General features: G+C 35.3%; 1 protein-coding gene across 1 annotated transcript in view; it reads right to left on the reverse strand.

The window, feature by feature from the left end:
- Positions 1-400: 400 nt before the first annotated feature.
- Positions 401-24,503, reverse strand: part of B3GLCT (beta 3-glucosyltransferase) — a 63,524-nt gene continuing 39,421 nt past the window's right edge. Inside the window, exons 6-16 of the mRNA XM_088051297.1 lie at positions 23,576-23,652; positions 20,028-20,139; positions 17,436-17,572; positions 16,531-16,594; positions 13,865-13,996; positions 12,901-12,970; positions 8,814-8,927; positions 7,040-7,139; positions 5,877-5,996; positions 5,203-5,347; positions 401-2,044 (exon numbers count right to left, since the gene is read on the reverse strand). Coding sequence (XP_087907423.1) covers positions 1,877-2,044; positions 5,203-5,347; positions 5,877-5,996; positions 7,040-7,139; positions 8,814-8,927; positions 12,901-12,970; positions 13,865-13,996; positions 16,531-16,594; positions 17,436-17,572; positions 20,028-20,139; positions 23,576-23,652 — 1,239 coding nt within the window. The 3' untranslated portion in view covers positions 401-1,876. The remainder of the gene's footprint in view (positions 2,045-5,202; positions 5,348-5,876; positions 5,997-7,039; positions 7,140-8,813; positions 8,928-12,900; positions 12,971-13,864; positions 13,997-16,530; positions 16,595-17,435; positions 17,573-20,027; positions 20,140-23,575; positions 23,653-24,503) is intronic.

Here is a 24,503-nt window from a genome sequence, read left to right on the forward strand (position 1 = left end):
AGTTTAGAGGTACAACACAGCCTGTACTCAAATCTAATCATCTTTTGTTGATCTAGTCTACCTCCACAGGGCCCAAGGCAAGATTAAGTATCACCAGCTGGAAGTTGGACCTGACTGGACTGCACTGCAAGACCTTTGGAGAATCTGACAGAGAAATATCTTTTGTGATAGCATCAAGACTTCCAATCACAAAATGTCCATTGAAACAGCATTTTCCATTTGCACAAAACCAGAGGCTGAAAACTGACCTAATATGGAGGTCAGGACCAAACATGAAAAAAAACCCAAAGATTAAGCTGCCTTTTAATAAAACTGACAGTAAATACAATTAAGGTGATAAACTTATTTCACTGGTGCTTAAAGAATCCTGTACTTGGTATGCAAAGAGGAAGACGGCACAAAAGGTTAAAGAATGCTTTTATTCAGCTTTCACAGTTCTAAACAGTAAACATAATTAACAATACACCAATGGTATCAGAGAACATAGTCCTGGTATCAGTAAAACATCTACTGTTTAAGGCACTGGTAGTGGGAAGAAAGAAAGACATAACATGGATTGTTCTTTCTTAATCAGAATTTGAATCTATTATGAATATGTGCTTGCTATTCAATGCTTAGAAACCCACAAGCTACATTCAGAAACAAATGTTTATACAACTTCCATAATTAGAGAGACAGGAATCAATGGCTCCCCTACTTTGACTCTAGAGCAAGTATTGCTTTTCTTTGGAGTGGAATAAATTTTAAGCCTACTAAAAGAAACCAAAACACAAATTACTTCAGCAGCATGGCTTTAAGACCCTGTGTTTGGTTACAATATAGCAAGTCAAGTTAAATAACAGCATACAAGTGCCATATACTGTCATTTTAAAAGAAGCAGTTTTGTAATATAAAAATTAGTTTAGAACATACTAAACCCAGTTTTTGTACAAACATTTTTACAAAACTGAATTGCTAAAAAAACATTCAAGAACATTTTAAATATGAATCACACTTTACATGTATGCATAAAATTACTTATCTTGATGATATAAATTAGGGATACTACAAAATTTTTAAAGCTGGCATTCATAGGCTATTGAAATGTACGCATCAGAAATACTGAAATGTTCTGCAGAAATCTTTAAGAGAAAGAGTCACTTTTATATTTGCCAAATTGACGTACGGTGACATCGGTTTCTAAAGGAGCCACAGTGACCTCCCGTGGCCACCTAAGAAATCCCCATCCTTAAGCTGCTTTTCCATTTTGTACGTGACATTCCACATAAATGCCAATAAACTCAAAAGGTACAACAGTGATTTCATGCCTGGTCCAGCTACTCCAGAAAACTACAGTATTTCTATCTGAAAGGAGCAAAAAGGAGCACAGCCTTCACACAATCTAGCTCCTGGTCACAGAAAAAAAGTCAAGTGTCCTCTATGATTTATCAAGAAACTGTTCCAGAACCTTTTAGAGAACTGTTTTCTGTAAGTCATTGAGAGGTGATGTTAAACAGATGTTCAACACTTACTATATATCAGGCTCCCAAATACATAAATTCAGCTTTTGGGAGAGCAAAGGAAGGGAATGTAAACTGATGCTGTCTGAACCAAGAGCAAAGCAGAACACAGGTAAAGTTGTACAAGACTCTTAAATGTGAGCCAAGTTCATTGGTATACAAAGCCCAAAAACATTCTAAAAAGAAACCAAGTGGAGGAAAATAATCCAAAAGTCATTTAAGTGCCTTCTTCCATTGTTCTGAAGGGATGCAACCAACAGGAACAAAACACTTTCTTCTTATGTCATGAACAGATGAACCATATGAAAACAAAACAAAAATCACAGTAGTGACTGTCTCTCAGCTGCAGAATAGTAATTAACACATTCTTCTACTGCTTATAAATCCTCTCTGTTATATCCAACTTTTTTTCCATTACGTGACTCTTCAGTGTTTGGTGCCAGCCATGTGAAATACACCTTCACTGGATCAATATTCCAATGCTTGTGAAATGATACTGGAATTTGGTGAGAAAGGTAGTCTTTTGGGTAGTCCATTGGCCTTGCCTAAGATGGAAAAATAAAGCAAAAGGACCAGTACTTAATGATCAATAATAATTTTTAAAAAGTATCACTGCTCAATGGCCCTTGTAAGACAACAATGTGGCACTAACAAAATATACAAGATGGAAACAAAGGGGTTTTTACATCATTCTATTAAATGAATTTACAAGGCATTAGTTTAAATCTTCAACTCACACTGCAGTCATCATGCTAGGAATGAAGTACACTGATACTAAATATGCCCTGTTTCTCAGGATGAAATGGCCACCATCTCAGAAGCCAAGCAATAAACAGTGTGGTTGTATGAAATATTTTTAAATATGCAGTTTTGGCTCAATAATGACAAAATTATTTTAAACTATACTCTCTTCCTCCACCAATAAGACTTGTCAGCACTGCCACTGTGATTGCTGGATTCTAATAAGGCCATTTACAGCCAAAATGTATAGAGTTTATGATAGGTAAAGGTGATACATTGCTGTCCCAGGAAGCTGCATTGTTATCCTTTATCAGACTACATCAAACCTGACAAAATTACAACACAGCTACAAGATACAGCTTCTATCTTAATGCTTCACATGTATTTAATTTTCTCTGGCAGTTCAATGGCACTAAGCGCATCACTACGTAAAAAGTTCCCACCTGTAGTGGTCCCTGATAAAACAACTATATTTTGCCATTATGATTTTTGTAAGAAAAATGTACCAAAGGCAAACATTTGTGTTTTGCATCCAGGGGAGAAAAGCCCCAAACAAGGAGAAAATGAAATTATTTGGATAACAAATAATTGATTTGATGCCTAGGCTGGTAACTGATTCAATACTGCACGCTTCACCTACTTATGGTGGTATTTATGAATTCTTCATGCAGTTCTGTATACATTACAGCCATAAAATTAGGCAACAGAATTTGACATTATGAAATCTGAGTATGTGTTTTTGGTGCTTTGGGTTTTTTTATTCTGATATTTAAGACATACAGTGCTTATTTTTAAAAATTCCACTGGAGAGATCAAGAGGGAAACTGTATCCCTCATGACTTTGAAAAGCACATTTAGGTTTCAAGAACCTGAAGAATTTATTTTGGATAGAGACAGTTTTTACACACCTGAGACCAAAGATTTTTGCTGTGTGAAAATCAATCAGCTTTTTATTAAGCTGCAGACAAAATTCTGGTGTTTTGATAATTCTAAAATAATGATACCTACTCTAGTAACTGTGATTGTTGGAATTTTTTGCTAAAATTTGTATTTGATGTTCTAGAAAAGCCAAATATATTGCTTTAGCCCAGATTTTATATTTAAGATCACAATTCTGGCTGCTAATCAATATGGGAAGGTTCCTGTTCTCTTTAAGAGTCCCATCATGTCAAAAACCTCTGGAACAGGTTACAGAATATGTACATATCTACCTCAGCAAGTAGGCAGCAGGAAACCAGTAAGAGTGAGCAAACACATTACAGACACTCCAAGAATGAAGATATCTTTGCTTCTGTTTCATAATCTATATCTCAGTACAATTTTAGATTCAAATAGTTCAAGGAACATCATGCATCATAATATTTCAGTCAAGTCCTTAAGAAGTTATTTTCTGGTTGACAGAAAATCCAAAATTGCTTTTCTCATTTTTAAAATATTTTTTGCACAATAGTGGATTTTGTAGAATAAGCACATTCAATTTTTATCCAGTGGCTTTCCCCCATGGGTTAATTTTTGTTTGAGGGATGTTAAATTAGAATTTGTTATAAGCAACAGTGAAGATGAATTTGAAGTCAAGTGCAATTTTCTATGTGGAAAATCAAACTGCTTGGATTTCACTTTCAAAGTGATTCAGTATCAAATATACACTATTAAGGATTACAAGGAGGTCCTTTTTTATTTAATAAGGATCATTCTTACAAATTTGGAAAATTAGCTCTGCTCCGACTCTCCTTTAATTAGGCTGGTTTGTTGCTATGGTTTAACACCTGTGCAAGCAAAATTATTCAGTAACTATTGATTTTATAACATGCATGACTTGTTTTGCTTCTTTATTGAAAGGAGTAAGCAATGACAAACAAAACATTTTAGTAAACAGATATGATTTTTTTATATGGACAAGAAATTAAAATATTGAAAAGTATGTTCTCAGTCTTCCCATTTCTCTATATAGTAAATGTAATCAGAAATGGATTCTTAACGTAGGAAAAGCTGATAATTTAAATAAGAAACTCCCCCTCTCCACTGACAGCTCCTTTGAACTACAGGGTAATTTACTAATTCTCAAATAGCTTATTATCTTATCTTAGCTCATATTCAGATATGATTCAGATTCAGGTCTTCCCAGATTTTCAACTAGATTGACACCTGAAAAACATCAAATGCTACACTGATTTAAATGTGGACTTTTTAAAAAGTTAGGTGCTGTTTGGGAAAAAAAACAAACCTCTAGTGCTTCTTGTTCATACCATGGAATGATTTGATACTTGGCTTACAAGGAAGAAAATCTCTGTAGGCCTCAATGCATCATGTTTTCCATTGTGACAATAGTTGGCTTATTAAATACTGTGGAAGACAGAAGCAAGATTCAAATCTACTCCAGTCCTTTTCTCCCAAATTCACATGAAAATTATGTTTTGTAAGCCCTCTTTCCCATGTGCTAGCACAGAGCAATTTATCGCACTTATACCATTCTTCAGAATCCACCATAAAAGCAATGATTTCATATTTTGTATCTTCACTAATGAGGCATTTCAGAATAGTAAATACTGAATAAATAGAAAAATCAGGTAAGCAGAGCAGGCAGATTTATTGAAAAATTTTACAGCCAGTTCTCCATTACCTGAAGGAAAAAGTATTGTGTTGTAGGTTTTTTCCCTTAGAGGACACATGGCTATTATTCAAAGCACGTGGCTCCTAATTCTATTTTTTTTCAAAATCCTAACCTCTGACTGCATTTCTAAGAAAATGTAGTTATAGGTTAGCTAAAATATCAAATAAACTAGCAAAGCATTTTAGTAATCCATGGTATGAAAATGTTCTTATTTGATCAGTCTTGTTCTGTTGAGAATCAAGGTAAAGAAGCAGCAGCATCTTGGTTAGTGTTATTACATATTTGTGACTGTTTTATGTGTATATTTAAAAAGTGAAATACATTTTTAATACTCAAAAATAGCTCTCTGACCTGATGAAAAAGCGGACTGTGTGTTATAGGGATTCCTAAGCCACTGAAACACATCCCAAGGACCATATCATCAGGTGCATCCATGCTGTAACACCGGCATTTGCTAGCAAGTAGTTTCTGAACAGCTGTTCTGCTGAAAACCATCCTGAATTTAAAAAAAAAAAAAAAGCATGAATATATACATGAAACATATAAAAACTTCTAAAGACACCAAATAACTATAATTAATATATATTGCTGAATTATTTAAATCTGCAAGATCAAATATAGCCCTCTGATACAACACATTTGAAATTCAAAATTTAAGGGGTCAGAACTGACAAATAGTGCAAGAGCCATTTTCTGAAAGATAATTACTTTTTATACTGAAAACTAATTACAACAATTATACCCATTGTTGTTATTCCAACAATAAGTTAGGTACCAACCATTTTTACTACAGCTGATAAATCCTCCTAAATTTGACCTGGACTCCCCTCAGTCTTACTCAAATGTAAGGGAGAAGAGCTGGTGACTTGAGACCAGCATGTGTCACTACGCAGGTGTGAGGTAAATTGCACACATTTGGGGAAAACATCACTGCTTCTGTTGAAACTGATTTGTGTTGTAATTCAAAACATTTACATTCAGAACAGGAACTAATGTAGATCTCAGTAGGAACTCAAAAATCTTACCCTCCTCCACCAGTGATATAACTGTATCCTCCTGTTCCCAAGCCGTAGCCATAACGCTCTCCAAGGAATACTGGTTCGTTTGGGTCATAGCAGCTGAGCAATTTTCGGAGTCTGAATATACTATAATATGAAAAGCCATTAAAAAAAAAACAAACCTTGTAAAGATTCGTTTTGGAACAGACATTGCTACCCTCAACAGCATTCTATTAAATAGCACAAAGATGACAGGAGAAATTCAGAAATTCTACCCAGAAAAACTCCCCCCAGAGATACAAACTGCTAAACAGAGTTTTATGATGGATTTTTTACTGTGAGATATGACTGCACAATTTGGTTAAATGATGAACAAATTAACTTAAATTATTTTCTGAAGTAGGCAGTTTGTCAGCAAAACTGCATCTCACCTCAGAAAACATGAAATGACACTCTCCAAGCAACGGTAAGATCTTTGCAAATGATCTGTGAGCATTTACAGATTGAAAACTAAGAAGGTAGATTTAGTTATATGAATGCTGAATTTTCCACAGTTACATCCTCTCACTATTTCTTGTCTGTCACATGATTTAAGGTATTGTTCATAACCATGTGGTCCTGCACATTGCTCTCTGTGCCTTTTTTTGCTTATATTGCAGTGTCAGATTTTATGAGAATGGGATCTAATTTTCCAACAAACACAAGTTCCAATACACCATTCTGGGTAGCTCAGACAACTGACCCAAAATTATGGAACTTTTCTCCTGACACATTTGTCTGAGGAACACTTCTTAGAAAGGTTATTAGCAAATGACTAAACAGCTCAAACATACCTACACTGAGGAATCACAAAATGTGGTGTATTCAGACAACGTGACTACATGCACTGATATGCACAGTTTTAACCAACGTTAATAAATGTCAGTTAAAATTAAATTCAATTATTAAATTTAATTAAAAATTAAATTTCTTAAATTAATAAATAAGCAAATAATTGTTTAACCAACAAATAAACATTGTTTATAATAGCTGTCAAAAGAATACTGATGGGAAGTGATATTCTTCAAGTAATATAAAGCCACAGGACCAATAAAATAGCTCTATCTCTTAAATAAAGGAAGGTGGGTGAATATTGTTAAATCTCTTATTGACATAAACAGTGGTAGCTCCTGAAGTAATGCAATATATACCTTATCAGTGTGTCATCATCCACTACAACTAACCAAGGGGTCTTGGGAGAAGTACGATTTAAAAACCTTTCCAAAATGGCAAAAGTTTTCCCACAGTGACCTAAAAAGAAAAGAAATTAACAGAATACACACTTAAATAAAATAGGAATTAAATTAAAAGCAAGCTTTATTCCAGTCATCTGTCAAGCTGTTGAACAATACTAGACAAATTGCTACTCTTACTTTAAAGAGCTGTAAAAATGAGGAGTCTATGATAGAAGCATGTTCAGCAAAATACTCCAAGATACTGTCATAGCATTTCATGATGCATCAGGCAGATCCATTGCCTTTATAGAAATATTTAAATCTATTTTAATCTATTGTACTCCTCACTGGCAACCCAGGTCCTGATCACTGCCTCCACAGAGAGGTCTGAACATTTACCACAAAATTATAATGAGGTTCAGAGGTAAGACACCCTTTGCTAGGTGTGAGAAGTGAAACACCCTTGTTCAGAATAAGCAGGACATGAGAAACAAAAAGTTTCAGAGTTCTACTGAGTCTTTTTCAGATCTTGGTCAAACCTCATTTCAGTCAGTCTATTTGTTACAGTTGATTGTCTAAAGTAATTACCGCTATCAATATTACATTTAGTAAACTACCACTCAAAACAACAATATTAGATTTGAAGCCACTTTCAGTTAAAATATTCTTTGAGAAAATGCAGTAATTCTATGCTAAAGGAATGAAGGGAGGCCTCACTGGTGATTTTGTGAGACTGTTCACTTAATGTAGACCGATATATGAACATTTAAAATTAAACCAAAGATTTCTATATTATATTCTATCACGAAATGTGGAAGCTCCCTGGCATGACTACAACTACTGGGCATGGCTTGTACCATTGATCCACGTGTGCCCAGCAGGTTTGCTGCCTCCTGAAAACACTCACTGCTTGCTCACGTCCTCCTCCACCTGTGCACACAGAAATCCCTGCCTATTCTCTCTCTGCCTCTAACAGACAACAAAAAAAAAAGGGGCAGAAATAAACCAAAATAAACCAGAGGTCAGAACAATTGACCTAGTGGGCCAGATAAGGCTAACAAGCCACTGCCTGGACACCTCTAATTCAGAAGGTAATAGATAAAAAATATCAGCCTAAGAACAATATATCACATGAAAGAAAAAATCAAAATTGATAAACTCAAGAAAGCCATCATACCCATGGCCTTTTTTCCTATTCAAACACAAAGTAAGTTAATTTAAATGCCTGCTGTTTGCTATAAAAAGATGTTTCAATCTTAACATTTAGTTTTTATGCTTAAATCAAGACATGCAAGGCACATAGATATAATATCTGAATACCATATGGCAAGCACTTTATGCTTCGTAACCAGTTGGCACCGCCTGAGGTCTTCTGAAATAAATTTATGACTTCTTCACTGCTGATGATCCTACTGAAAGTCACAAATAACTGCAGAGTTATTACTCTTACCCCAAGTAATAATGCCATTTATTTTTTTTCACTTGGAGTATATCAGTACACCATGCTTTCATAATCTCAGGATTCAGGCTTCTGCTAAAAAGAACGTGTTATCTACACAGGGGGACTCTGAATGTACTCTCCATCCATTTCCTGTGTGAAGAGCATCCTTTTAGTTTAGGCTGCACATATGTGCTAGAGAAAAACAGAATTTCTAGATGACATGCTTGACATGAAAGACAAATATCATCCATAAAGCTTCACTTCGTCAGTCAGACATTTGTATAAAACTGACAACAGTCAATAGCTCACCTCTGTCAGTGTTAGGTATGCCTAAATCTATAGTAGGAATGGAGATGTCTGCATAATCACTGTAGTATTCAATAAGGGCAGCTTCTCTTTCCCAAGTCTGCTTTACAACTGGTACTGCAAAACAATGATTGGCATTCAAACACAAGGAACTTGATTAAAATAGATACTTGATCCAAATATTCATGTTAACTATGTTTTGTTAGCCAAATTTCTTCACATGGTAATAAAAATGATGCTTCAAATACAGAATCATGATTCTAAATGTTCACACTTTCTTTCCTATAATATTTAGAGAGAAAAAATGTTAGAATTTTATGAAAGCCAGTCAGGACACTTTTATTTAAATGATAAAAAAAGATTCTATTAAAATATGACTATAGTTTCATGATACTATTATTTATAATAATAATTGAAAAATATGATATTTACATTTTGGCTAACCAAAGCATGCAATTCCACTTTTACACTTGCTATTGTACAATTCATAGGACACATCAGCACAAACACTATCAAAGATTAGTCCTTCCTCCAGTATTGAAATGGCACATTTTAATCCAACTGTACAGTCTGTAACATATTCTGAATCAGAAACAGCCAAAATGTACCTTTTGAAATACTATACTGGTATTATATACAATCTATCTGACAGCAATACCATATTAATGCTCCAAAGCACCTGTCTCTGGAGACACAGGACATTTTATAACCACTCCTGTTATAAACATATAAATATTTATTGGTTCATTTCTAAATAAGAAGCATTTGTATAGTATATAGTTTATAAATATCATACAATCAATTTTGATCCCATGGAGGTTCTATTCAAAGGAGGATTGCTTAATGCTTCTCTAGAAAAACAACCTTTTCCTTACTAGTTTGCCAGTTCACATCAGCACTTAAAATCAATCTCACATAATTCTAACAACGATGCCATAAGTGTTTACATAACATCCAGAAGTGAATAAATTATGGGTAACACAACAAAAAAATCCAACCATCTGCAGGGTGTTCAGAAGAAAACCATCAGACTAAAATAATGATCTCTCTTCCATCTTAAAAATGAGGAGGTCAGGCCTGAGATGAGCAAGTACTCTGCATTCTGCTGCTACTGCTTCTCTGCTTTATGCTCCCTGACACCACCCAGGAGCTCTCATGGGTAGCAGACAGTGCTTTAAATGGAGGAAGTCTTTATAATATTATAATATTTATTTATAACTTCCCTTTGCTGCTAAACAACCCTGATGCTTGTGAACAACTCACTTTAGACCCTTGCTAGAATCATCCATCACTTAATCTGATGTTTGTTGCCTGCCTAGTTGCTCACTTCCCTCTACTCTGAACACACAGGATTTATTACTCTTGACTGATCATCAATCAGCTTGACAACAGTTATCCTTCAGTTCATTTTAGTGTTAAGACAGAGTAATAAGAACTCAATGCACTAATGGTAAGGATTTAATATTTTGAAAAGAAAAAAATCACTTTTGTAGCATTCTGCAATGGTCCATATTACTTTTTAAAGTTCTTAAAGAAATGTAGAAGTGTTCTCATTTTTTCATAAAAAATCCAAAAGGAATTATTTACAAAAAAAATGTACAGGCAGGAAAATACTTTCTTATTTTGTTGAAATGTTTTACTTAGAAATGTTTCTCAGCAGAATAAAACCAGAAAGGTTTCAGAAAATAAGGCTGCAGAACAGAAGAATCGCAGATACACAAGAGCATCCAAACTTCCCCTGGCAGAAGAGATGCACCTGTGAAGGTTGTTTCACCTTTCTCCAGATAAGGGCCTGAAACTCAGCAGGGTCCTTTAACACACAGAAGTATTTGCAATTACAGACTAAGCCTCTCAATTCCCTTGGTGTAGCCCCCCTTCTTTCTATAAATGAAGAAAAGTTTACTGAAGCAAGGACTTGAGTCTCGTCTCAGTTAGAAGGTCTAGCAAGGGGGCTGTTAGCTAAAGTGTCTTTCTCTTTCCCTGCTTGTCTTGATGGAAGTGTCACCATGCAGACTAATGTCAGTTGTAAATTGAATTCCACAATACTTTGTAATTGCTGGCAAATTGTGTCTTCCAAAGAAAACTACTGGGAATTTTGGATTAGATGACGATGCAAATATTCATCAATATGTATTAACACTTGTGATCACGCTGAAGTTTTAATACCACTAGAGATATTTAAAGGTCAGCTATAAGCTCTTAAAGACATTTTATTTCTGCTGTTTCTAGAACCCTGATGCATGTTTGCAGTCTTGAAAACTTCTTTTATAACTACAGATGGTATGTGTAAGAAGGAGAGTTGCATTAAAGTAAATTCTGAGGTAAAATTTAGCTGCTTTAAAAAGCACAGCAATTTCCAAGCCTTATGCTGCATTAATGTAGTTTTTGGCATACAATAAAGAATGACTTACCAGGTAAAAAGAGCTCTCTGAAGCTGGCATCCACTAATCTTTCAAAATCTGGAGTAAGATTATCCTCTATTGCATAAAACTGGAAGCTGTGAGGAAAGTTCAAGAATTTTCCTCAGTCTTCAACAGGTGTTTCTTGAAGAATGTTTAAGCTATCTTTTTGAGGCCTTATGTTTTTTTCTGGCTTCCTAGGTTATTTTTTTTCCTTTTTCTTCTTTTTTTTAAAATTTTGATGTTAAAAAATTAACATGGATCCAGGAAGGAGAACTCTTCAGTGAACTCCAATTACAGGACAGTCATTTTTGTTTTGTCAAAAGCTACTTTAAAAATAACCTAATAATTATATAATCAAAATACTACAGATGTGCCTTCATCAGGTGCAGTAACATTAAGAAAAAAATTCCATAAGTCTTATTATGAAAAAAAACCTGCCTGTTTCTAACCAGACTTAGTTAAGAAATGAGCTCTTACTTTCATCCTGTCCTCTGACAACAGGTGTGGCAAAACCCTCTCAAAATCTGGTACAACTACTAACCAATTACTTAATTTTCAATTTTTTTGCCAATTATAATTAAATTATGCTTATAAACAAACTAAGCCTAACGGAGAGAGTTTTATGTACCTGGAGTATTAAAGAGCACACAAAATTCAAGCAAATTCCTGGAAACAAATCTCTTCCTTATTAACAAAATGTCTAGAAGCAAACTAGAACAGACCAGTGGGTGGCATCAAGTAGGTAAAGCATCTTCCGTTAAATTGGTGGATTTAGAATTTTTCCTTCCAAGCTTTGTTGAGACTTGATCTCCCTCAACTTAGCCAGGCATTACTATCTGTTAGTGGAAGCTGAGAGTCTCTCTGTGTGTATTTTCGGTGCCCCTGAGGAGGATGTTAATGCTTGCTGTGTGTATCTTTCTGGGCTGTCCTAAGGTCTTTTTGTTTGCTGTTTTTAGCATGGTGACTGTCACTGCTTGTGTAACTCTACAATTTTCAGATGAACTTTCAGATGAAACAGGCTATAGTGTTTCACAAACTCTTGATCTGGGGCACTGGCTGGACAAAGTACTACATATGCCCAGATTTCCAGAAGGGACAAATTTTCCTATTCCAAGCATTACAAAATTCACACGCACATCGAACGGCTAGAAGCAACATGACAACATAAACTGCTCAATCTTTTACTGGAGAGGAGGGCATGACAAAAGGAAGGAGGAGATGAGGGACCTCAGTTTGTTCAAATTTCTAAGTCAGTCACCAAAAAGCTGCACAATTGTCACTGCTGGTACAAAGAAAAGTAGTGAAGCAATTATCTAGGGGAAACTCACCGAAGGACATTAACAGCTGCTGTATTAATTCATATTGCAACAACTTACAACAATATCAGCTGACCCTATGCAGGTTTTAATTTATGTATTCAATTACAAGTTTTTTGCCAACAGTGACTAATAATGAAACAATTTTTTATCTTAAACATTTCACAGCACTCCTGAGGACTCTGAACAGCAAAAAGATTCCACCTGAAGGATAAGCTGTTTATAATTCCAAAACTTTCCTGTTTCCCAGTCAGTTTCGCAAACATTTAGTCCCAAGAGCTACAGAGAGCGCATGTATCAGCTTGCTTTTTAAATATTCATTTTGTGAAGTATATTGCATAGAACTACTACCTTGACCAGCCAACAACTTACTTCTGTCACCATGAAATTTTCGACACGTTTTTACAGCAACAAAAACATCTTCCTTATTCACTGGCTCTCCCTATATGAACAAAACAAAAATTAATCTTTTAAGTCCAGGCTGTGCCTGTAGTATTTTATAGGATATGTATGCCCATACATATAATAAAACAAAAAATATCTTTTCATTGTATAGCCTACCAAGCAGAAGAGTGTTCCTCATGATACACCAGGAAGTAAATTTTTATCTCTTGAAAAAAAAGGCATTGGTTGTATAAAATTCCTGAAATAACATTATTGGAAAGTTTTTTTCCATTGATATGGTACTCTAACAAGAACTAAAACTCCTATCACTGGGGAAAGACCATGAGTAGAAAAACTTGTTGAACTAACAATGATTCATCCAAAAAAGAATGTTTTCATAATTTCTTTGAAATCAGTCAGTATGAGAACACAAATTGTATCACACTTGGAAGAAACAGCTGAAATGCTACACACTAGAAATCTTTCAATCTCCTCAACTGTAATAAACCATTTGACCACTTTGATTTGTTATCCTTTTCCGCACCTAGAATTTTGCTCTCCTGGAAGCATGGAACACTTTTTGACCTCTAACTACACTTAACTCATAATATCATAAATGTATTCTCCTAGAGGTAGAAGAGATGGGTTGTACTTTAAGGCACCAAATACTATATTACATTTTGCCTTTAGCCTCAACAAGTTTGATATTCCCATCTGTAGGGAAAGAAAAAGATCATCTATACTTCAGTATCTCCCTGTGTAAGGAGTGTAAGGATAAATAATTTATAGATCATACACCAACCAGACATTGTGGTAGAAAGACTCATTAAAGCATAAGCAATATTAGTTGCCAGGAAATATTCTGTGCCACAGAAGCACGAAAGCATATCCAAAATGCATCCTAGATAAATGCCAGAACAAACTATTTATTTATTTAAAATATTGTACTTACACAAAGTGGCAGAAAATTACTGAATGTTGTTGCACAGTGATCAGCCTTATATGAATTCACATCATCTGTGCAGAACTCAGGCACTGGAGTAAGATGTGGTCCTTCCCCTTTCTGCCAAATGTACAGGGCGATCTATCAAAATTGGAAACATTTATATCAGTAATTAAACTAGATAAAAATTTTCAGGGCATATAAAGAAATCATATTAACAAGAAAAGTGAAAGATATGGGATGGCGTAGCAGATTTGTCCCCGAGTTATTAACTGAATTAACTAATTTCTCCATATTCTGCCAGTGGCACCATGCTCAGAGCCAAGAATTGGTTGCTGGTTCTTCCTGTTTCCTCTCTCATCACTCCCTGCAACTGCAAGGATAGAGAACAGTACTTGTGCTCCTGGGTGCTTTAACCAATTGACCCTGTGTTAATTCAGAATTCAGCTATTCAGAATTAATGTCTATCACATGAACCAACAAAGAGGCAATGCTCCTAGACAACAAAGAATTTGACAATTGTAACTTATCATTAATTATTTATGAAAATTCACAATGTGCTACAATTTTGCAATGAAAAATGAAATTTCAATAGAAAGCCTTAGAATGGTGTGAAGCTATTTTATTTCAGAAGTGAGGTTAGAGTGCCATTTTGGGTTGTAGCACAGGATGACACAAGGTTACTAAGACAGTTACTGGAAACAGATTTACAATTAAAAGATAAAAATAGTCTTAATCCTAGTTCAGATCTAATGTTAGATGTACAAAAAATTCTGTTATTCAATTCCAGCTGTGAATAGGCATCAGGGAATATGCCATATATTGTGCAGCTACAAAAAGCCTAAGCAACAACCTACAAGTGAGCAGCAGCACGACAAAAACATTTTACCACATCTGCAAGATATGAAAGTGATATAAATGTTACGGATATAAGAAATAGGGACTTGGAAAGTAATAAGGTAACACAAACAAAAAAGAAATAATAAAAAGGATGCAGAGCACAATAATATACCAAAGACTAGAGGCATATGTTATTAGGAGTCTGTCAAACTAAAACATTTCTTATAAACTTAAACATTATACACAATCATTAAAAACGACAGATTATATCCTTTGATTTGTTGTCAATCTTGATTCACACAAGAAGAGCGTAGACATAAAAATGATTTAAGACAGGGAAGATGGTGATTTATTAAATAAATGAGAGGGAATGAAACTGTCTCTAGGGAGACATGAGACTGTGCAGAAAGAATAACTACAGGCCTGAAGTAGGTTATCGATGGCAATAAATTTGAAATGAAACATGTGCAAAGACCTGCTAACAGAATAATAAGTGGATGGAAGTCATTTTGTTGGTCGAGTGATCAATTGTTTTTTACTAAGCAATCTGTGGCACATAAAAGGAGTGGCTCTTAATGATCTTTTTTTATGACAATATGTTTAGAGACTTTGTTAGTGCTGAGGTAGAGTGGAATACTGGGAACGATTTTGTCTTAAAATAAAGTTAAAATAAAATGACATTGTGAAGCTCAAGGTCTTGCATTGAGAAAAATTAATGAGAGGAGAAAAACAGCTTCTTGTCTTGTTTCTCACAGCAAAATGAAAGCTGAGAGGGATTCAATTGTTTTTGAGAAATTCATCAGTCAATGCGGGGAAACTATGTAAAAGAATGGTTTTGCATAAAACTAAATTTATTTAAATATGCTACATATTTATATGCTACTCTATAAATACAGCATAGATTTATGTTGTAAATGAGGAGGTTTATAACAAGATCATTACAAGATCTGAAAAAGCAGAGTAGTTTTATGTAAATGGTTTTTTTTTCTGGACAAGAACAACAATTTATAGATGCTTTTCAGGAGTGTTAAAATAATTAAAACTGCTTCACTATCACTCATAATTTCAGACCAAAATATTAATCCTTCTTCCTTCTTCTTCCTTCCTTCTTCTTCCTTCCTTCTTCTTCACATTCCTTATTCCTAATCTTAATCATATTCTTATTTCAGGTCAGAAGCTTATTCCAGATTCATGCCCCTCTTCCAACCCTGATTCAGAAGTTCACTTTGGTGACTACAAAACCCTGGATGGCACAAATATTTTAAATACAGAAAAAATAAAAAAGCCTCCAAAAAAGTAACACAGATACTCTTTCAGAGCCTCCTTCTCATGCCCCTTTCAGTCAGTTCACTCACTGTCTGAAATACCTTCTGCCAACCTTTTGAAAGTGTTGCATACCAGAGACAAAGTAAAAGTCTTCCACGCTGCAAGTTGCAGCGCTCCTTGTTCACACAAAGGTAGATTCTGCAGAGTATTTAATGCAAACCCCATCATATTTAGCTCAGAGAGTCTGATTCAGAAAGTGACTGAGGCTGGCTAGAATTGAGATACTACCCACTTCAGTTTATGGTTCATGAATTGGAAGTCTCTCTCCTTCCCTACAGAGCAATCCTTAGAAGATTTATATATGAATGCAAGCTCATTTAATGAATTTTTCTATGCTTAAAATATAGTTCTAAAGTATTACAATATTCTAAAGGAAGGAAAAGAAACCTAACATTCCATTGCAATCAACCTTTTTAGTAACGTTTAAGAATAATCTCTTATTTCCATTATGATTTAACACCATTCAAATACATAACTTTGAGGCAATTTTTCTTTCATCATCTGCTTACCTCATGCTTTAAATCTATCGTAAAGTCTGATTTGAGTGGTTCGCTCTTCAACTTCTTTGCAAGCCTATGTAATTAGAGATGAAGAAATTTAATGAAACATGTTAAAAAAACCAATCACTAGTGCATGCAGGAAAGTGAGGCCGGTACTACTGACCATCTTACAAGGGGAAAAATAATGATAAATCACATTTCTATACTTACTGCCTCAAGAAGCAACTTATATTTATCATATAAACCCTTTTTTAAAAAAAATCTGAAAAGTGCCATGATGTTAATATTAATATTCAGCATACACACTTTGATAAATTCTTCCTGCACAAGAAGAAAGTTCTCATCTGGAGAAGGCAGAGAGTCTGGCATAAAACTTTGAGCAGATTAAAAGCAGCAGTGCATTTGAAGCTCAGGATTGATCAGCATCTCAAACTACAGAAAATATTCTCTCTCTGTGTATTTCAAAGCACAGAATTTAGGAACTTTCAATTCAGGAGAACTTCGATACTTGCTATGGTAAGATACATTCAACTTCTGAAATCTATGAACTTTACAAATCTCATTTGAAAGCACCTAAGTATCTAAGCTGAAATAAATACATAATTTGTCTGCACAGCATAAGAAATGTTTCTAGAGGGCAATGCAGCCACTCTACAACCCAAGAATAAAACCAATGTCTGGGGGAGAATACATTCTTAAAATTACAATATGGGATTGAACTAGTTAATTAGTACTGGACAACTATTAGCTAGGTGACGTAGGCACAGTGAAGCAAAATAAACCACATGCACAGCAATGAAAGAGAAATCTATTTCTGCACTCTTGTTTCATTTTGAAGTGTTTATAATAATTATACTTGGAATGTGGAGAATAATGGAGAATAAACAGGAAGTGACTTAAAATTCAATTCTTACTTGTTAACAAGTGGAATGCTAAGTGCCCAACCAGCAGCAAAATCTGGAAATTTAAAGACTGTAGGATTTTCAGCAAAGGCATAATGGTGAATTATTGTAGATTCTTCATCATATAATGCTTTACCTAAAAACCACTCCTGTAAAGGAATATAGGAAACAATTTTGTTCATCTACAGCATCCTTTTAGTGAAGATGACGACTGCATTCATGCTGAATAAAGCAAACCTGAAAACAAAAACAAGGGAAGCATATTGTTCACAATAAATAATCTGGACAAAAAACTGTACTTGGTAAGAAATCAAACTAAAGATTGTTCTCTGAAATCAAATACAGTCTGCATTTTCAAACTCCAGGATATGCCTTGGCTTCTACCTGTTCAAAGAACACTGAATCCCAGAGTCATAGAATGGCTGAGGTTGGAACAGGCCTCTTGAGATCATCTAGACCAATTGCTCTGCTCAAGGAGGATCACCCAATGCAGGCTGCCCAGGACTCTGTCCAGTCATGTTTTCAACACATTCCACAACCTCTTCGGACAACCTGCTCCAGTATTTGAATTCCCAAACTGACTGCTCTCTAGACAAGACACTCAAAAGCACTGTGTTCAGGATCTTCACACATATCAGTTTTGAATTTCTGGCCTCTTCTACACTAGGGAACTTAGAAAGATATTTCAACTGTCATTCCCTCACTGTCTTGCTACAACATTTTATGAGTTCTTAGGATTCTCAAAGACAAACTGTTCTTAAGACATTTTATACACTTTACAGGTATCAACAGCTACTAAGTCATTGCTGCCCATCCACTTGGGTTATCCATTCCAGCCATCTCTGGGGCTGCAGTCTGTCACCCTGTTAGGAGGACTGGAAGAGGAGTGGCACATACAATTTAGTTTAACCTTGCTGCCATCTTCCACTGTGAATCAATCTACTGTTGAAACACAGAATCACAGAGGGGCTGAGATTGGAAGGGACCTCTGGGGATCACCTGGCCTAACTTCCCCTGCTCAGACAGGTCCAGCTGCAAACCAGGATGCCCAAGACCATGTCCTAATGGCCCGTGAGTTATATCCAAGGACTGAGACTTCACAACATCTTTGGGCCAGTGCTCATTCATCTGTACAATAAAAAAGTGTTGCCTGATGGTCAGTTATAATCCAGCATCTGAGTGCTTTCCTTGAGGTCTCTATCTAAAGCTATTCCTCACTGATTTTCACTTTTACTGCAGTCAGTAATGCCCTTGGTTATCAATGCAGGACATTCTCTTAACATTTCTCCACAGTCTCCTTCAATGCTTTGAAACATCTGTTTTCACTCATCATTACATTCAATTCTACACTTGTATCAGTCTCAATATTTCTGTTACTAATTTCTACATATCCACATTGAAAAGCTGCAGATTCATCAACAATTCACAGGCCCATTGCAGACCTCTTAATGAGACAAGCGTATACCAACCTTTTATTATGCAGACTGCTGAGACTTTAAAATGAATATTTAATGAGCTCTGATATAAATCACCTTAAATTTTGTATCTGATGGACTACTACCATATATAAGGAATCAGGGATGGACTGCTACACTAGGATGACAATTTCTATGTACAAAAGCAATGTTTTTAATTTTCCTTTTATTGCAGGTTGGAATGTAATTTGTTATTTTATTAGAACCCATATGTAATGCAAAGCAGAGAGTAAAACTGGCAGAAGGGCAGCAGCTAGAACAAAAATGTTCATGTTTCTATTCTGAGAATATCAATTATAAGTAGGTGTTTCTGAAACAGAAAAAAAAAAAAGATAAAGGTCTGAATATATTCAGTCCTCCATTTTGAAGACCAAGTGTTTTAAAAGGTAAGACCTCTGAATTTTTATTATTATTACCATTTTAGAAAAGAACTGTGAGAAAACACCACAAGGCCATGTGCCTGAAAAAGAAGTAAAAGTGAGTCCTGAAACAGAACTATGATAAAGAAGCAAAATATATTTCACACAGTAGATTTTTGGCTTCTTTTATTACAGGCTGACACCACAGTGGGGTTTTTTTTCTGAACATTGAAACTTCTAAATATTGACACCTTTCATGTCAGTTGCATTGCCAAATTTGCTTTGCTCCTTGGTGATTGTACTTCTAATTTGTTTTTTCCCAAGTCTTTGGTGTTGTTTTTTTTTTCCAACAGGTACAGAAGACTTATCACCAAGACAGATCAGAAACAGAATGCAAGTTAAACACCCTACTATTTTATATCAGAGACAAACTAGCATCAGTCATTCAGTCTGATGATAATCAGAGTTGATAGCAGACAGGAAAATGGGGATAAGGGACCACAAAACAGACTATATTCATATTTTTGTTTATGGTACATAATTTTCAGACTATTCACAGAAGAAAATGGTTTTTCTGCTTCACTTTAACAGTTCTTCAACAGCTATACAGGTGCTTGTACTGTTTCATGTTAAATACCTTGTTCTCAGCCTCAGCAACAGAAATCTGTGCCCCTCTTTCAAGGTGTGTGAACACATCTTTTCCAACATTTGGCAAAACACACTCAATCACACTCAAAAAAAAATGTCAAATCTCTAAATGTTTATTTCACCTTAGACTTGTCAAATCTTCTGAGTGTTTCTAGTAGTTTTAAGACTTGTATTCGTGTATCTTCTTCACAGAAGAAAATCCATGAGGTGTTCCAACCATAGGTAACAGAGAAGCTAAAAAAAAGAAATAAACATTTTACTAAAAAGGTGGCTTATGAATAAAATTGGCAAATTCAAGGCACATTCCCCAAATATAAATAATTTACCATCAATTCTTCATTTATACAGAAGCGGAAAATTTTACTACCGATTTAGAATTACACATCAAAGGACTACTGTGAATGGATAAAGATACTGCCTCTGCTGCTATCTATTTATAAAGCACCAGTTATTACAGAGAAAAAGGGAACAGAGATACATAAAGGATTTCCGTTCAGAAATGTATCTAATAGCCACCTAAGAATTCAGATGTCCACAGATAGCAGTTTAAGTTACCTTCCCCTTCTTCCAAGGGGCCCCACCATTGGCTGTCTAAAATCTAACAGCACTGCAACCATCATCAAAATGCCTAATGGCAGGTTTTGTCACTGCTGTTGGACACTGAACATTCCCAATCTAAAAACTTCATTAGCTTTTCCAGTACAGTGAAACTACACACTGAAGGGGTTCCTCAAAGATAACAATAATCTCAACGCAGGATCCCTGAATCCTTCAGAAAAATGTCATTCCTTGTTTCTCTGTTCCTCTAGCCTTAATTCTTCCACTACTCATCAAAAATGAGCTGTATTAATTAATATCATCCTAATGGAAAAAACCTGCACTCTTTATTTTCCCAGTTTCCTTTGCATGACTTTTACATTGATTCAATTTAACAAATCATCTGAGGAGAGGGAAAAGTAAACCAGTATCTGTGAACATCACAGTCTGCTTTTTCCGAAGCACTTTCTACTGATAAAATCAGCAATGAAAACAAACAGCAGAAACATAAGTCAGCAGAAGTAAGCTAAAAAGGTTGATTGGATCATTTATGTTTTAGGGAATCATGTTTGCCTAAAAAAAACCCCCAAAACCAAATACCACATGAAAACCCAAACCCATCATCTGAGAAATACTTAAGCTAGAAAATGTTACCTGCCTCTGCAGGTATTGCAGTAACATGCTAGAAGCACCAGATGGTTGCCAGGTGTTAGATTAGTTCAGTCTTTTTTCACCTGGGACCAAGTATTGTGCTGGTTTGGGCTGGGGTAGAAATAATTTTCTCTACAGTATCATGAGAGTCATCTTCCTGTTAAGCTACCTTTCCTCTGTGTCTTGCAACAGTATTTGACCATTCACTGCTTTCTTCTTAACACACTTAAGCAGAAATCTTATCTGCTAAACTCCAGTAGCCAGAAGAACTCATCACTCATCCTTTCATAATGTCATATAATTGGTGCATAGTCAACACTGAAATCCAGGCAACCCTCTGCCATTCAGCCAAGCAAGCAAGACAAAGTTAAGTGGGAAAAACACTTCCTACTGCCCCTCTAAAACCTAACAAACAAGTACAGAAAGGGTATCAGACACATCTCATGTTTTTTAATATGTACAGTAATTAACACCCTGTGAAGACTGCAGGCTTTTCTCTCACACCTTAGTGCTCAGCTAGAACTTCAAGACAGAAATGTCTGGATTTACATAAAAGCAGGTGGGTGAAGGGCAAGGGGAAAACACAAGAATGACCCCTACAAAAAGAATTTCTGCATCTTGCGAATATAGCGCACATAAGTTCACAAAAATAATGAGCAGCTCCCCTAGCTATTGATAGACAGACAGAATGATTCTCAAGGCTAAGTACTTAAGGTCTTCAAGAGAGTCTTATGGAGACCTCAGAGCACAAAAGTTTAGAGTTGAGACTGCAAGGAGACACTGGAGATACCCAGATAAGATCCTGTTTTGGATAATTTTTTAAAAATGGATTTCTTCTCTGCTGAATGAGCATGGTTACTGAGAAGAAACATAGCAGCCTTCTGGGCACCGCAAGGATATTGTATCATAAGCCATCCACTAATTGTATCTTCTGAAATTAATTATCTTGTCCAATTTAACCTGTGCCCAAGAACTAAAAATTAAGAATTTTCACAACTGCTTAGAGACCTCCTTAAAAATGCTGATAACTACAGGACTGAGAAATCTATTATTTTCACAGCAGTTTTCAGATACAGACGCATCTTACATCACAATTAAAAGCATCATCAGCTGCAGCAGGATGGGCTGAACTCCCTTCCTTCTCTTTTGTCCATTGAGAAAACAAAACAATAAAAGCTTCAAAACACCAACATACTTCTCAACTACTCCATGTCTTCATTTGCCAAAAGTACTAAGTGAAATAGTATACACAAGGAAACTCATATTCCAGAAATCTCAAAATGTAAATCCTCTACTTAAGATTCTTCTTCTATTTCTAAAGAATTTTCTTCTGCTTTCTCACACAAATGAGCATTTGTGTTTTTGGTTTTTTTTACTTTTGCTATCTTGTAAGAGCTGTATCTGTAAGCCCTGTCACCAAGACATAAATAATTCAGAGGAGGAGTCACAAGGTCATTGAAACGGGAGTAAGCAGGGAAAAAAACAAAGATGATTGATAGTTTGAACATCATCTTCCAGTTTTTCAATTTACTTCCAATCTCTTTTGCTATTTTTCACAGTTTACATATATCTCAAAGACAGCCGCTATACAAGGACTAATTTCATTTTTCTACACACAAAGCAATGGAAAGCACAAGGAAAAGTATCCTGGCCTGCAACCACTCTGACATAAAAACCTCACCCTGAATATGTCTAATAAATTATATTAACTAAATTAAACCTCAGGAGGCTGCATATTTCAAATGCAAGCTCCAGGCAAAAGATAGCCTTCAGTACCATGGAGCTTGAGGATTTCCGAAACAAAATAATTTTCTCCTGACAGATTGCAAGATACTACCATGTAAATGCAGCATGTCCTCCTTGGAGCCATCTGCATAAGCTAAGAAGAAAAAATACTTGAGACTACCTGTCTTTTCTGATCATACTAATATGAAAACTTGCCATATAAGCATCCAAAAAGATGCTGAAACCTACATTTTCTCACTACAGAGACATACTACCTCTTACAAACACTATAAGCAATAAAAACTCCAAGCAAGTATTATGATCTGTTTTAGTTTAATTTATTCAACTTCATTCAGTCAAGTAATCTGAAAGATCAAAATTTATGTAATACCTCACACCTTACACTGTAAGAACTGGGCACCAAATAGAAAAATCCACACTTAAAAATGCTGTTTCTTTAGACTAGTTTGCTTCCCTAATAATTTTTAAATGCACAGTGCTTCGAAGAAGGCTGTTGCTCAGTTAAATTCTATTATCGTTGTTTTATTTTAAATAGGCTTCTCTGACTTAATTAACTTTATCAGAAAATTGCTTTGTAAAACAAAAAAAAAGGAAATACAGTAAGAAAGTTAAAATACAAGGTTGCAACTCATATTTATTAAAAAATCATGCTTCTGAAAAAAGAGGTCTGAGTAACTAATACATATATTCTTGGTTACAAAGACTTCTGAAAATAACTGGCATTAATTACACTTACTCTTTCATTAATGGCAATATTGTCCATGAACCTTCATGCCTGTCAATCTGATGAATAAGCAAAACCGTAGGCAATTCCTTTAAGAAAAATAAAAATATTCCCATTAAACTTGAATTACATGTACTTTTTCCTAAACATCAATTAATCTTTAAAATTTTTTTCTGGAACAACTACTCAGTTTTCATTGGTTTTGACTGGCAAGTAGCCCTGAAGAATAGATGAATTAGGATGGTATGAAACAAGGTGAACTGCAAGTCAGGGATAGTGCTTCTTCCAACTCAATTTCTTACCTGTCTTTTACTTATAAAGCTAACAGACTTCAAGTTAAATGCTGTGCATAAGAACCCATGTGATCAATACAGCATAGTTATCTCCTTGCCATACCATAAAGTCCCATACTGTAAAGAAATACTTATAAATAATGTAGGGTATTCTACAAAGGCTTCCATTGGACAATCTTGTCACATACAGCTTAAATGAGAGTTCTAACACTACTTTGAGCTGAGCTTCGACCTGTCACACTAACATCGTGACAAAAACCCATGGATTTACACAAAAATCAAAATGAGGAGTTAGCATTTTTTTCTTTCTGAAAGATGAAAGAAGCTTCCCTACAAAGGAAAATATTTCTCGTAAGTTCCTTTGCTCTTTTGTTATTTGAAACCTTTAATGTGGCAGATCCCAATGCCTGTCATTCTGGGGTAGTTTCCAAGAAAAGACCATTTTAACCACAGCCTTCTGATAAACCAAACTGCACAATTTGTAATACATGTGAAAAGCTGGATACAGGTACATCCCTTAACACACACACAGTAACTTACTCCATCACCCAGTCCAATCCCCCACTGCAGCACCATTCTCTCGGGGTGTGACACCAGCTAAAGAGAAGGGAGAGGCTCCCTGCTCACCTCACAGTCTGGCAGGGGGC

The sequence above is a fragment of the Pseudopodoces humilis genome, chromosome 2 (assembly GCF_049639895.1).
Source record: "Pseudopodoces humilis isolate 2021_Gansu_Grassland_sample_001 chromosome 2, ASM4963989v1, whole genome shotgun sequence".
NCBI classification, from domain to species: Eukaryota; Metazoa; Chordata; class Aves; order Passeriformes; family Paridae; genus Pseudopodoces; species Pseudopodoces humilis.